The 16,269-nt window shown below is 33.0% G+C and overlaps 1 protein-coding gene across 1 annotated transcript in view; it reads right to left on the reverse strand.

The window, feature by feature from the left end:
• The window catches only part of PLC2 (phospholipase C 2), a 32,730-nt gene extending 17,681 nt beyond the window's left edge, over positions 1-15,049 (reverse strand). The window contains exon 1 of the mRNA XM_089793050.1: positions 14,720-15,049. Coding sequence (XP_089649176.1) covers positions 14,720-15,013 — 294 coding nt within the window. The 5' untranslated portion in view covers positions 15,014-15,049. The remainder of the gene's footprint in view (positions 1-14,719) is intronic.
• Positions 15,050-16,269: the final 1,220 nt, after the last annotated feature.

A 16,269-nucleotide genomic window follows, 5' to 3' on the forward strand; every position in this document is an offset into this window, starting at 1 on the left:
ATATTTAGTAATAATACAATTACAATAAATTAATAAATTAATTAAATTAAATATAAGAAAGAATGTTGTAGAAAGTATGTTACATTTCTAAATAAAATTTAATAAAAAATGATGATAAACACACAAAAATAAGTAAATAATATAATATAATAAAGAATAATATAAATGAACTAAATCTAATTAAAAGATAAAAGATATGTAATAAAAAGATGTGACTCTTTCAAATTAAAATATAAAAGGGAATAGAGTTTAAAGAGCAAGGAAAAAGAGGAGATGATAGAACTTATGAAGGATTAAGGAATAGTAAAGGAATGACAAAAAATAAAGGAGTGACTTTTTCAAAAGGTTGGAGAATATTGTAATTATGAAGTGTTGTGACTTTTTGAAATGAATGTGATTATGAAGGGTTGTTTTTTAGTCCCTGTCATGTCATAGACAGATACATACTATAGCATTCCTTGAAATGCAACTATGCAACTTTTCAATTTTCAATTTTTAGTTTTCCAATCATATCAGTTTATTTTTCAACTACTTTTTACATCTATAAAGTTCTAATATATGGTACATTTTTAATGATTGAAAAGAAATTATTTATTTGAGATTTCATTGGTTATTTTTGCTAGGAGTAGTTTCAAAGATTTTAGCTTTTTGTGCACAAAACTCAATAAATGATTTTACAAACTTTATACATTTCACTCTTGGAGATCAAATAAAATAATAAATAATGTCAACCAATCTAACAAAAATTATAAATATTGTGTACATCTTATTTAGTGAAAAAATGATTGACAAAATAAAAAAGACTGATTTACATGAATTTGGGTGACACTTCACCTATAACCTTTCGATTTCATTTATTATGATAACCTTGCTAATATTAATAGGTTTTTCACATGAAACTACAAATATATAAATATATTCAATAAAATTATATAATGATAAAAAAATATTACAATTCTTATAATATCATCACAAATCTTATTATTTGTATAATATAGATTTTTATTACATATTATTTAATATTTTGAACAATATTATAATACATTGAGTTTAGTCAAAATAAAACAATGTTAAAGAAAATAGATTCTTCCAAACAAAACATATTGAGATTTAGCCACTTCATCGTACAACAAAATAAGATAATTCAATCATATTTTAGTTTTAATTGATCACACAATGATAGAAGAAAAGAAAAAATAGTTCAACAAAACAATGCTTAATAATCAAAAAATTATTTTTCAAAAACTATGTTCATATTATTCTTCATTTGTAGGAACTTGACACTATGTGCCCTTGTTCAAAAGGATAGTGAAGGATTGTGACTTTTAGAAGGACATAGATGACAAATAAAACAAGATTTATAAATTTACATTGAATAAGAAAAAGGAGAAGAATTCTATCAAAAAGAAAAAATAGAACCAGGTAACAAAAGATATTTAATCACATACCTCTTGGTATATATGTAATGTGAGAAGAAAGACGAATCTATAAGGTGGTAGAGTCATCATAAAGGTATGTATATAATGTATGGTGTATATTCAAAATGTCATATATATATATATATATATATATATATATCATTTGAAAAATATATTCATTCAAAATGATACTGAAAAGGTTTATGTATATTTAATAATAGGAATTCACATAATGATGTATAATGATTATTTAATGTTACATTTATAAATTGAATATAAGAAGTAACAAATCAAAACTGTCATAATGCTAGTGTAGGGACTACACTCATCTCCATATGAATGGCTATGTGCTAGTGTAGGGTTTGAGGTCATCCCCATATGACTGGTTAAGTTAAATGGAACCTCATGGTGTTAGTGTGAATAGTTAGTAAAACCCCATATGACTGGCTATCATTGTAGTGCGAGAGATTAGTAGAACCACATATGAATGGCTAGACGAGATTTTTGTGTTGGTATGAGAGATTAACATAATCTTCATTTGACCAACACCAAAGACATTGGTTTAGTCCCTATAATGTTGGTATGTGAAATTGTTGTAACCTCCATCTAACTGACATGACAAAGACTAGTATAATCCCCATGTGCCAGAATATCTAGATGATGTCAACATATGCATATGTGATTGGCCTTGGATAGAAGATGTCACATCCAAAATGAACCTCAAGGGTTGCAATCTAGAATAGATAGTGGAAATAAATAAGGGTTAGGAAATCTAATCTAGAGACATCCTTAAGTTTGGGGTTTAGAAATGGCGTAGTTGTGCATTTAGAATAATATAGTTAATGTAAATTATTGTTTGGATCTACCATTTATTTACAAGTTTACTCATTTTAAAATAACCCTAGTACTGGGACATTACATCGATGTATGTTGTGATGTTTCCATCAAAAAAAGACCTAAAGCCTCGAAAAAATACACTTCAACAATCAATAATCCTTCTATATTTTTCCTTAAACGTGTTACCATCTACATTGCCTTTCTTGAATCTTGAACTGATTAAATATTTGTCCAATCTTGCATACCATGATCTAGGTGCTTACTTCAATTCATACAATGCTTTCTTTAATCTGTAAACCATATCTTTGTCTTCTTTCAAAGGAAAACCATCAGGTTGTTCAATATAAACCTCCTCTTTAAGTCCTCCATTTAGAAAACATGAGTTGACATCCATCTGATATACTTTTAAGTTCTTGTTAGAGATATATGCCAAAAACACTCTTACTACTTCCAATCTATCATCAGAGGCAAAAGTTTCCTCAAAATCAATTCCTTCTTATTGTGAATATCCTTTGCATAGAAACTGTGATTTGTTCCTCACCACTTCTTGTCCTTAGGTCTAGGGACCAATTCCCACATGTCTTGTTCATTTCAATATGCTCAAGTTCCTTTTTCATAGCTTTCATCCAAAATTCATCTTTACATGCTTCATCTACAGTCTTAAGTTTGACTTGTGAAATAAAACATAATTCTTCATTTAGCTTGTTCCTCGTCATTACTCCTTCATTTGTACTTCTAATTAATTGACTCATAGGGTGATTTCTTGCAACATATCTAGGTGTTCCTTGCTTTGTTCTGATTTTTTCTCTAGGTTCTTCTTCCTACAAGTCGTTGTTAGTTTAATTAAATACTTCATTCTAATTGTTAGGTCTTTGATTAATATTCTCATCTGAATCATAATCAATTATCCTTTCTTGAATTATGAACTTCTCATCAACTTTCACATTAGCATTTTCAAAAATAGTTTTCAATCTCTGATTTAAAAAAAATATAGACCTTATTTTTCAAAGAATATCCAAGGAATATACCTTCATCATTTCTAGCATCAAACTTCCCAATATTAACTTCTCTTTTTATGTAACATTTTCTTCCAAATATTCTAAATTATTTCACAATAGGTGTATGTCAAAACCAAAGTTCATAAGGTGTCTTACTAGTTCCTTGTTTGATCTGAACTTTGTTCATTGTATATATTGTGGTGTTCATTACTTCTCTCCAAAAGTTATGTGACACATTATCTTCAAGCATCATAGCTATACCAATTTGTTGTGGTGTCTTAGGGGATAAATGTTGTCTCTTGATTCCATTATTCTCACAAAATATGTTAAACTTATTTGAAATGAATTAACCTCCTCTATTTGATATTAAGAATTTTATCATCATTCCTTATTCGTTCTCTACTCTACTTTTGAATATCTTGAATTTCTCAAAAGCTTCAGAATTTTCTCTAAGAAATGCTACCCACATCATCCTTGTAAAATCATATTTAATGAAGTTTAATTTTTTTAAATTATACAAATAAAGAAAAAGAACAGCAAGATAAAACTCTTCCCATTAAGTAAAGTAAATATTGATTATAATATTTATTTATTAACATAAAAGGGTTAGTTTAAGATTTTCTCACTAGTTATCTTTTTATTGGATTGACATCTACTCATTTTCCTGCCTAATTTTTTAAATTTTAATCTCCCATTTGGGATTTGGTTGCACATGGCTAGAGATTTTGGGGAGGGACCTACTATTAAAGTCACAAAGTCAATTTCTTTCCTTGAATTGTAAGTTTTGAAGAAGACGACAAGACAGTAAAAAAGATAGATGTGGGGACTAGCAGCAAACCCTTTCAACATATGCTCAGCCATGAGGCGATGGCCATATAAATTTTAATGGCATGCAATTGACTCTAGATGTCCCTTATCGTGGTAAAAATAGAAGTTCATTTCATGGAACATGAAGGGCTTGAACAACCCCCAAATTCAAATTGCATTAAAGTAGTACATTAGGGACTTCAAAATTAATTTTTGCTTATAAGAAGGTTAAGATGACTTTCTAGAATTTTGCTAAAATTGTTGACAAGTTATGGTATTGTTGACAAATTATGGTTGGGTGTGTCTTTCTATTATAGTGAAACTAAAGGAGCCTCTAGAGATGTTGCCACGTTGTTGAATCTGAGTAAGTTAGATGAACAAGCCATTTTTCCCAAACTTGTCTTGTTTTGTCCTTTCACCTTGTTAGCATTTCTTGGTAAGTTTTCAATATTTATGCCCCCAACAAGAGCGCAAAGATCTCTAGTATAGGGAGAAATTTCCTCTATAATCTTTGAGGATTAGAAGCTTTCAATTTGGTGGTGGTTGACTTTGATTCCCTATTCTATCCTTTTGAGAAGATGGGAGGTCTAATTGACTATAGCTACAAGGCAATCCCTTAATAAGAAAGGATCTCACTTGATTCAAGTTAGGCTTGATAGGTTATTGATGTCCTCCAAATGGGCCTTGGGTCATAACACCTCCCTCAAAGCCCTCCCAATAATAGTCTCAGACCACTCACCTCTAAGAAACCTTATTCAAGCCACCCTCCTTTCCACTATGAAATAATGTGGACCTCCCATAACAACTTCAATAATTGCATTTAAAGGTGAGGCTACTCTGGTTTCAAGGTTTTGACATGTTTCCGATATCACAGAATTTGGAGTTTATCCAAAGGGAGGTAAAAGATTGGAATAAGACTTCTTTTGGGGACATCTTCAAGCAAAAGAAGGAAATCAAATCTAATCTTGAGCATTTCCAACAATTAATTGTTGTGGGCATTTTTTCTTAGTTGATTTACAAGGAACAAAAATCCCAGAAGAAAGAAAGGGAAATACGACCTATCTAATGAGGAAATCTACTAAAATTGGTGATCAAGGGTCTAGTGGTTTATAGAGGGAGACAAGGACTTGACAATTTTCCACATATCAACCAATAAATAGAAAAAGTGGAATACAATTAAATCATTGTTATAGACAATAATGAAGAAATTATTATTGAGGCCAAAATTGGAGAAATTGACTCTCACTTCTTCATCCAGCTTTTATGTACAACAAGATTATAACTAGTTCATGGTGGTTCGGGATAGCCTCCTTGACCACCTCCTTATTGTGATTCAAGGTGTGGACAATGCATTACATTTGGCACTACTCAATGAGGAAGAAGTTAGGGAAGCAATTTTTGCTATGGGGGCTTATAAAGCCCCCAGGACATATGGCTTTCCTCCTACCTTCTTTCAAGAATTTTGCGATGTGGTCCAGTATGATGTAACTAAAGTTACCCAAGACTTCTCTTCTTTAGAACTGGGAAACTTCTTAGGAAGCTTAATAAAATTTGTATTGTTCTTGTCCAAAAGGTTCAAGATCTAAAGACTATGGTTGATTTTGGGCCTATAAGTCTTTGCAACACTATTTATAAAATCTTCTCAAAAGTGTTGGCTAATATAATAGGTTGACACTTCTCCTTGACAAATTCATTAGCCCCTACCACAAAAGGTTTGTGTTTGATCACCAAATATTATAGTGTTTTTGTAGCCACTCATGAGATCATTCATTCCATAAATAGAAGTTGGAGCTCGAGTATGGTTTTCAAATTGGACATTTCAAAAGCTTATGATAAAGTAAATGGAAGTTCTTGTACACTATTTTACTCAAGTTGAAATTCAATCAAAGTGTCAAAGGGCTCATTATGGTTAAGACTTTAATGGTGTGTGTAAATAGCATAGTTTATATTATTATGGTTATGCAATCTATGTCTTTGGAGGTGTTAGCTATGAAATATTTTTTGTTATTAACACCTAGTTTTTGTTTTTGGTATTAAGTGGCTAATTTTTGTTAGATTATCTATTTAATGTTATTATTGTGCCCACAATGTTCAAATTGTTGATGATTACCCCCATGCATTGTAACTAAGGGACAACTTCCTTATTTTTTGGTTGCTTTTAATATAAAAAACAAAATTTATTTATTTTACATTCCTTATTTCAAATAGGGATGTGAGGCCCCATTAAAAGTTGGACTTATATTAGGAGAAAAATAATAGATTATGCAATTCTTAATTTATTATTTTTTAGAAAAAAAAAAAAAAAATCAGATTTTAGTATAAATGTGATCATATTTAAAGAGGTTTTATATTTAAAACATTAAAAAAATGAAAAATGAGATATCACTCTTCTCATTATGAAGTAATATTGACTATTTATATATATTGAAACATTAATTAGTTTTATTTTATTTTTAAAAGAATTTTAAAAACAATATATTTATTCAGGTGTTTTTTATTTCTCGGTAATAAGATTTAAATTTTATTAAATGTCATAAAAGTAAAGTACATTCAGCTACCTCAGGAAATTCATTGATAAGATCATTTCTTTGGAAATATTTCAAAGTTTTATAGATCCTAACACATCATCCAAAATAAAGATCTATCCTTACAAAATTTTGTTGTTGTCAAAAACAAGATAAAAGCACTGGTACCTTGCCAATTACACATAGCAACATTCCATGTTGAAAAACAGGGTCTCTTCGTGAACGCTCAACCCGTCAAAATTGTTCTAACACGGGAGTCCTTACCATCTTCTTTACAAAGTTTCTTGCTTTCTTGTCTTAGGCAATTGGTTATAACCAAAAATTCAACATTGTTCCTACATATAAATCTTCATATTTGGTCTACCCTGCCACAATGTCACCAACCTGAACCACACCTCAAAAAACAAGGTTTCACTCCTCTAATAAGCCTATCAGTGGAATGATGTTCATTCCTTACCTTGTTAAATGTGTCACACAACACAAAGAGTATAATTCACCCATCATTAAGCACTACCTTTAAACTCATTTAAAATGTATGATTTTTTTCTGTCAAGTTTGTGTGGGTTTGGGCCTTAAGAATTTCAACTTTCATTTCCAACACCTGCATAATTACCCTTGGGATTTGGGATTAAATCTTTCAAGTTCTCCACCACCACTTGATTTAAATTTAGTGTTAGGGCCCAATTGGGCATTTGGTTAACTTCCTTGTTTCCCATCCTTTTGATGTGTGAAATTTTGAAGTTCTTCAAAGTTCTGATTTCTTGTCAAATGTTTGAGATGTAATTTTGGAGGTGCAAAGCTTCCAATGATCCCTTTATTATTGCATTTGTGATTATAAGGGAATCCCCTTCCACATGGAGTTTGGTCACGCTTAGTTTCTTTGATTCTCTAATTGCTAGTAAGAAAACTTCTACCTCAGCAACATTATTAGTTCTATCTTGTAGTCTCTTCACTCCTAAAGCAATTAAGTCACCATTAGCATTTATGATTATAAAACTTGCACCTGGATTACCTTTCGAGGTGTCATCAAAGTTGCATTTCCACCAGCCATCAAGTGGTTTTTCCCATACCATAGGCTCCCTAGGAGCAAATTTGAGATCAACCTCACCAGGCCCATTCACAAGGCGAATGAAAACACCTCGCCACACCAATTGTAGTCTTTGATTAGTTTGTGTAAATGGAGTATTGCTAGTACCAAACTGTGAAACAACATCACTAATAGTCTATTGGATGGCTTGGTTGATCCTTAGAAAGAATCTTTCTATAGTTTTTTACTTATCTTGGAAGATTCTCCTATTGCACTCTTTCCATATTTTCTAGATCACTATTGAGGGGCTTAAATTCTAGGCAAAGTATGGATTTCAATGTTGCTAAAGGCCAAGCTTGAAGGTGTAGTTTCAAGTTATTTTGCATTGACCAACATGCTTGGGTTATGTTGCATTAAACCAACAAATGATCTACAATTTCTTCAACTTTTACACATAGGACACATTTCAAGGGACCCAAAATACTCAACCTACATCACCTTTCTTTTGCGAGTATTCGACCTCTAAAGGCCAACCATGCAAAGGATCCCACTTTTGGAAGGCACTCCTTTCCCCAAAATAGATGTGTAGGCCAATCTTGTAACTTGGTTGCTCTTTCTAGAAGATTATACCCAAGCTTAACCAAATAAGATCCATTCTTTGCAGTCACCCAAATAATTTTATCTGAATTGCTACTCCACATTGTAGGTCATGAATCAAAGAGAGTTTGGAGTATAACTCAAAGATGCCTTGGTACATTTGAATCATACGTATTCTTCCAAGTTCTTAACTACCCCAAAGAGTCTTTTCAAATTTTTGAGTAGTGAAACAGCTTATCTCCCCAATTTATTTTTCACCAGTCTTTCAGTTGTGTTCATTCTACATTAACTGGCATGTTATCATATCCATTCTAAGAGTCGTGCCAAAAATAAGTAGATTCACCAATTGAAACTTGCCATGAAAGATGATCAGTTATAACATGTCTATAAGAAATCATAAAATTTTGGATGGCCTAAACCTTTAGGTGGACTTTTAATTGTCAGAATTCTCTCATCATTGTTCGTGTCTTAAGTATTTAGATTTCAGTATCCTACCCCATAGACGTGTAGGTTGGGTATAAATGTGCCTAATCAATTTAGCTCTCAGAGCTTCATTTAGCAGATTCCAGTTCCTGAGACTCGATCCCTTAATTGTTTTGCTAGTGTGAACTTTATCTCATGCTAAGAGGGGGAGCTTATCTTGATCTTGTGCACCACTCTAGAAAAACCTCCTCATTTTTTGTTCAATTTGATGAAGGATGTTTTGGTGAATTTTAAAACACGTCATTGAGTAAACAAGAATGACTAAGATGATTGCTTTCAATATCAGAATTCAACCCACAGATGATAGCCATCTACTTTTCTAGCTATCCATTATATCAAAACAATTGCTAACAAGATTCTTCCACATGGATGACTTGCTCCAACAAATAGGGGACCTCCAAGGTAATTACCCAATAATTTACCCAACTTGATGCATAAAGTTCTACCAATTTCCCTCTACTTATCCCCTTCAGTATGAAAGAAGAAAACCCAAGATTTGTGCTAGCTAATTTTTTGCCCTGAAATATTGTTTTACGAATCCAAAGTTTGTTACATCATTCGAGCCTCTCTAAGTGACGAAACCCAGAACAAAAGTGTGTCATCAACAATTGGAGATGTGTAATCTACTCCACATGTAGTACAACTTTAATGCCTTTCCAGCTCCTAATACTTCACCTGTGAGAGATCAAACACCTCAAAGCTCTAGCCATTATGATAAACAAAAAAGGGGATAAGAGGTCTCCCTATTGGATACCTTTAGTCCCTTCAAATAGGGATAAAGGGTCTCTTGGCTGAATACCTTTAGTCCCTTCAAAGAGGGATAAGGGGTTATAGACAACCATTGATTAAGATGGAGAATCTTGGAGTGTTGATACAAAACTTGATCCAACTGATCTATGTTTAGTCAAAACCCATATTATGCAACACTACAAACAAAAACTTTTTTTTACGTCATCATAAGCCCTTTTTATGTCCAATTTGACCCACATTCTCTCAGTTATAGTTTGTTGAATTGAGTGAATGGTTTCGTTTGCAGCACCAGTTTCAATCTGTTTGCAATAACTTTTTAATCACCTTATAGATAGAGAATTACATAATGCAATAGGCCTGAAATCTTCAAAAGAGTGGGTCTTTTTTGGATATCAATGTTATAAAGGTATTATTTAAATCCATATGGACAAGGCCTCCAAGTCTAGATTCTTCTGCCACTTCCCAAATGTCTTGTGCAAATAAACTCTCAAGGTTTTGAAACAACAACATTGGATATCCATCAGGGCTATGAGCTTTATCACCTCCCATGTTGAACAAAGCAATTTTAACCTCCTCTACAGTGACTTTCTTAGTGAAAAGTTTATTTTGAGCTTCATAAACAAAAGAAGTAATGAGGTTGAGACTATCATTTGGATCCTAAATATCAACCATCTATGCTTTGTAACCCTCTTGGAAGAACCAAACCCCTTCTTAATTTATCTCCCTTACTTCAGTGAGTAGAGTACCTCTTAAATCTTTTATTGAGTAGATGGTATTTATCGAATGCATATCTTTAACAAAGTGATGCAAGAACTTTGTATTTTTGCCACCTTCTTGAAGCCATGTTTTGTTGGTTTTCTGTCGCCAATAGATTTCTTCCCTTTGCAAAAGCTTTGAGTATTCTTATTTAAGTTTTTTTTCTTGTGATCAAAATCAATACAAGTCATACCTTCCTTTATTATTTTAGCATTTAACTCATTAAGCTCTTTTTCAACTCTCTCATTTTCTACAAAGATGTTTTTAAAAACTACTATATTCTATTGTTTAAGAAGTTCTTTATGAAATTGCATTTTTTTAAAGGAATTAAAAGCTTTGTTGAATCAACTCTTTGAATCTAGCAACACAAAACCACTTTTTTCAAATTTGAAGGGCCATTTGTCCAAAGTAGTACCCTCCTAAAGACAAAGACTAATTAGGAAGTGGTCTAACCCTATTAACGATAGGATGTTAGCTGAGAGATGCCAAGGAAAATTTGCCCAACTACCCACCATGAAAAATATGTCCATCTTTTTCACAATGTTGGAGAATCCATTTTTTTTATTGGTCCTTGTCTAATCCCTGGACTGAAAATTAATCTCATTCATGTTATTATTTGAAACAAAGTCTTGGAAGTCTCATCCACTCCATTTATCTAATGGGTGAAGGATAGTGTTGAAATTTTCACCCACAATCAAATGTTTATCCTGAAACTAAAAGAGTCCACGAGATTCACTCCCACTGTTCTTGTAACTCACTAGTGCTTGTAGGGTTGTACACATTTAGGAGATTGAAGCTCCCATGTAGTTGTCTTGAAACAACACAAGCTACCTGCCATGAATCACCTAGTGCTAACAAATTGATGTCTACAACATCTTGATTCCAGAGCATGCCCAAACCCCTTGAGGAGTCATGCACATCTATAAAGGAATACTTCCAACAACTAAGTGCTTACTAAAACTAATCACATCTGGACCACTAAGTTAAGTTTCTTGTAAAAGAATGATTTCAAGCCTTGTTTGATCAAGGGATTGCTTGATCAAATGAACCTTGTCAAGGGCATTGCAACCCCTACGATTCCATGAGAGAATTGTCATTGTCCTCAGGACAATTATACTCTTTTTCCCAATCTAAGTTTGGTTTGCCCCACAGCATAGCCAATAGCTTCCAGCTTGGCTTTAACATTTTTCCTTCCAATCTTACTTCAATGAGCATAGTACCTCCTAGAAGAATCGAACCCCTTCTTTATTTATCTCCCTTACTTCAATGAGCAGAGTACCTCCTAGATCTTTTATTGAGTAGATGGTGTTTATCGAATGTCTATCTTTAACAGACCTATGCAAAAACTTTGTATTTTTGTCACCCTCCTCAAGCCACATTTCCTTGGTTTTTTGTCACCAAAAGGGTTCTTCCTTTTGCAAAAGCTCTAAGTATTCTTCTTTAAGTTTTTCCTCATGACCAAAATCAATACAAGTTGTACCTTCCTTTATTTTAGCATTTAACTCATTAAGCTCGTTTTCAACTCTCACATTGTTTATAAAGATGTTTTTAAAAACTATGATACTCTGTTGTTTAAGAAGTTCCTTAAAAAATTGCATTTTTTTAAAGAAATTGAAAGCTTTGTTACCTTCCCACTATGGAGCAGAAATCCATCGATCTTGAATCAACTCCTTGATTCCAGCAACACAAAACCACTTTTTTCAAGTATGAAGGGGCATCTATCCAAAGTAGTACCCTCCTAAAGTCAAAGACTAATTGGGAAGTGGTCTAAACCTATTAATGATAGGATGTTAGCCGAAAGATGCCAAGGAAAATTTGCTCAATTACCCACCATGAAAAAGTTGTCCATCTTTTCCGTAATGTTGGAGAATCCATGTTTTTATTGGTCCACGTCTAATCCCCAGACTAAAGAGAAACTCATTCATGTTATTATTTGAAACAAAGTCTTGGAGTATTGTTGTTTTGAGCTTTCCTAGACTCATCCACCCCATTTATCTAATGGGTGAAGGACAAAGTTGAAATTTCCACCGATAATCAAATGTTTATCTTGAAACTAAAAGAGTCCATGAGATTCGTTCCCATAGTTCTCGCAACTCATTAGTGCTTATAGGGTCATACGCATTTAGGAGATTAAAGCTCGCATGTAGTTGTTTTGAAACAGCATAAGCTACTTGCCATGAATCACCTAATGCCAACAAATTGATGTCTACAACATCCTGATTCCAGAGCATGCCCAAACCCCTTGAGACATCATGCACATCTATAAAGGAATACTTCCAACAATTAAAGTTCTTACTAAAACCAATCACATTTGGACCACTAAGTTAAGTTTCTTGTATGAGAATGATTTCAAGCCCTTTTTTATCAAGTGATCGCTTGATCAAATGAACCTTGTCAAGGGCATTGCAGCCCCTAACAGTCCATAACAAAATCTTCATTGTCCTCAGGACAAGGAGTTATTTCCCAATCTAAGTTTGGTTTGCAACACAGCACAACCAACAACTTCCAACTTGGCTTTAACATTTTTCCTGCCTGAATTTATGTCTAATCAACTTAAAGCTAGAAGTTGTTTGTTTTCATTGATTAGCAAAACCCCAATAAGACCCATGGTTAGTTTGCCTCTGCTGGCAGGGCTCTCTGAGGTAAGGAGGGTCATGTTGTTTGGGAAAGACCTAGGGTCTTGGTTATGTTGTTGCATTGGATTCTAAGGAGCTTTGTCCTAGGCTAGGGGTTTTGACGACTATTTGTTGAAGGGCCAAGTATTTCTGTAGGAGCCATTGTAGTTGTGGTTAGCATGAGGCACAAAGGAGCTTCCATAGCAACGATCAGGGATCATCAACTTGCAGAGCTTCCTTTTTTATAATACATTGGTTTTCACAATCAAGATTATTAATGCCAAAAGGGTTTGTAGCAACCTAGTGTGACTTGAATTGCGGTTGATGTGTAACACCATGATCATTAGCTTAACACTACGCCTCACGACTCGCCTTCACACCAACTTGGCTACTCACTCACCCTTAAAAGGGTTTGTGGTAATCTAATGTGACTCGAACCGTGGTTAATGCATAGCACCAAGATTATTAGCCTAACACTACACCTCATGACTCACCTTCACACCAACTCAGCTACTCACTTGCCCTTATTTATTCAGATGTTTTTTAATTATGCATTTTAATAAAGAATATTGATCATTCTCTTCTCCTTGGGCTTCTATCATCAAATAGAAACCTTGTGGGGGCTAATCAATTTGATGTGTTGGAATCAATAATGTCTATTTGATTTTTGACTAATCATTTAAATATGTTGGAATCAATAATATCTCTATTTAATTTCAGATTTACATAATATGATCTAATTTTAACTCTCAAAACTTTAATGCTATTTTTATATTTGCATTCATAATTACATACCTCATATTAAATAATATTTTTCATTTCTATATTCAATTTATGCAAAAAAACAAAATTAAAATATTAAATAGAATATAAATTTTTATATTAATCATCCTTCTTCAAATTCATTTTTTTATAAAACCAATATTATTTAATCAAACCTTTAACAAAATATAAACCAATTTCTATTTCTATCAAATAATATATTGCATAAATAAATTTTGATAACTATCAAATAAAAATAACAAATAATACGAATGAAAAAATGTAGAAAAGAATATATAAAAGATATAATAATTCAACAATCTACCAAAAACAAGAAAGAAAAAACAAAAACTAATGCAATTTACCTTTTCCCCATACTACGACGCCTCCACACACAAACCCTAGAAAAATAATTAAAACAGTACTAAAAAAATATTTCTAGAAGTTGCTATGGTCGCAGTAAGGCAATCCAAGCTAAAATGGATATGTGACCTACCCTTCTTAACCGAATGTCTAAATTTTATTGTTCAGTAAGACTGATTGACAGCTCGATCGATTCGTGCCGACTGTTGATACCTTCTAATTTAGGTTCAAATTCCAGAATATAATTTTGTTGATTCAGTAGTTACAGTTAATTTGATCATTAGTTAGCAGTAGATGATTCCAGAGCCTCGCCCAATTCTTCAACATACTGGCCTAATTTTCCAAACTGATGCAAATATTTAGCAAAGTATTACAGAGATGCGCCTAATTCTTCGACATTCTTGGCTAATTTTCCAAATTGATGCAAATATTTAGCAGAGGATTACAGAGACGCACGTAATTCTTGGACATTCTTGCCTAATTTTCCAAATTGATGTAAATATTTAGGATTACAGAGACGCGCCTAATTCTTGGACATTCTTGCCTAATTTTCCAAATTGATGTAAATATTTAGCAGAAGATTACAGAGACGCACCTAATTCTTCTACATACTACCTAATTTTCCGAATTGGTGCAAATATTTCTTCCCTCGCGTCATACAGAATACATTTAAACGAAATTTTGGAAACAGAATGAATGCAGTAAATAATCCCTATATGACGCCGCGTAGCAAAATTACCGCAGGAAAAGGCAAAAACAGAGAGGATTGAAACGAGAATACCTTTGAATTCAAAGCAGGATTGAGATCCTCGGCGAAAAGAAATTCGTAAAACTGTGAGCAAGTAAAGTGACGGCGGAAATGCCCTAACCGCGTGCGAATGATCGTCTCGGCGTCCTTCTCCGTCGCATCACTCTCACCCTGAATCTCCACCAGAAACCGCTGCAGATCCTTGGCGCTCATCTGCCCGTTCTCAGAGTACGCCGCGAACAGCTTCTCGACATCCTCCACAGTATTAACGCCATCTGATTTGAACTTGCGAGTGAAGCACAGGCACATCTTGTATCGACTCGCCATGGTCGCGGGTTCGAATCCCTTGCCCTCCTCTATGCTGCGTATACGCTCCTCCCTGATTCATTTAAATAGGATTGTGTGTAGAACATGAATGCGACAAAGCACCCGCTGAGGGGTCTGTGCCACGTCATCATGACAGGCTGACACCGACATGTTGTAGCAAAAATCTATCGTTACAGATGCCACGTCTGACGTAAAACTTTTTAATTTTCTTGATTGAAGAGTATATTCGGAGGATGGTATCTTGTATTACTAATATTTTAACTTGGCCTGCCTGGCCAAATGCCTTTGTGCTGTTGGGTGTTCAAGTAATGATGGTGTCTGTTATACCTAGCTTAATAAACTGATAAATGAAAAGAAAAAGTGTCGCTATTGCCAAGTTGTACGCGGAAGACCCACGCTTAGGAAAGTGGATTCGAGGGGTAGAGGAAGGGAAGGCCATCATTCAAGGATATTTCTTTATTGTGAAGGGGAGGTACCTAAAAGAAGAAATTCTAATGTGTTTTTATTATTAGTAAAATAGGGCTATTTTCTATTTTTGGCAATTTTCAAATGATTTGACCTTCGTAATCTTCTCACACTAATTTAAAATTTTGAAAAAAAAATGTGAAACATGTTGTATTAGGTAAATTTGTACTTTTTAACTTTGTGTCATTTCGTGTCGAAAATAGTGAGACCTTTAGTGATCTAAGAGATCAAGAAACATCAAACTAATCAGTTTTCAAATGTTTTTTCGTAACCTATTTTGATTTTTTTATAATATTTTTAATATTGTATAAGTTTTAAATTTATAATCATTTGTGTGTTTATCATGATGATTTTTATCTTTCAATCTAAGTATCTTTATCTTTTGTTAATTGATTTTTTCCTCAATGTTGAAAATTGCATGCCTTCACTTTTGATTTCACCTTTAAATATAAGTCTCTTTCAACAATTCATTTATTCCTCCTCGTTGAAATTTGCATACATGTACCTTTTTCTTTATTTCTTTATAGATAAATAAGTATATAAAATGATTTTTATTTTTATTTTGTAAAAGTTATTCATTTTTCTTATAAGAGTAATATTTCTCAATTAAATATATTCATCATTATTGTGAATTGTTTTACATGTGTAAAATTAATCTTGATGTAAAACTAATATATGCATTGAATTAAAAAGTATATATTCTTTTTGAAAACTGATAAGCTAATATGTAAAATCTGGACAATATGCAAAGACAATTTGTATGCCCTGGTGAGGGATCTAGGGTTTTGATT

This window comes from Cupressus sempervirens, chromosome 7 (genome assembly GCF_028749045.1).
Source record: "Cupressus sempervirens isolate cs-2001-9-10 chromosome 7, ASM2874904v1, whole genome shotgun sequence".
Classification (NCBI taxonomy): Eukaryota; Viridiplantae; Streptophyta; class Pinopsida; order Cupressales; family Cupressaceae; genus Cupressus; species Cupressus sempervirens.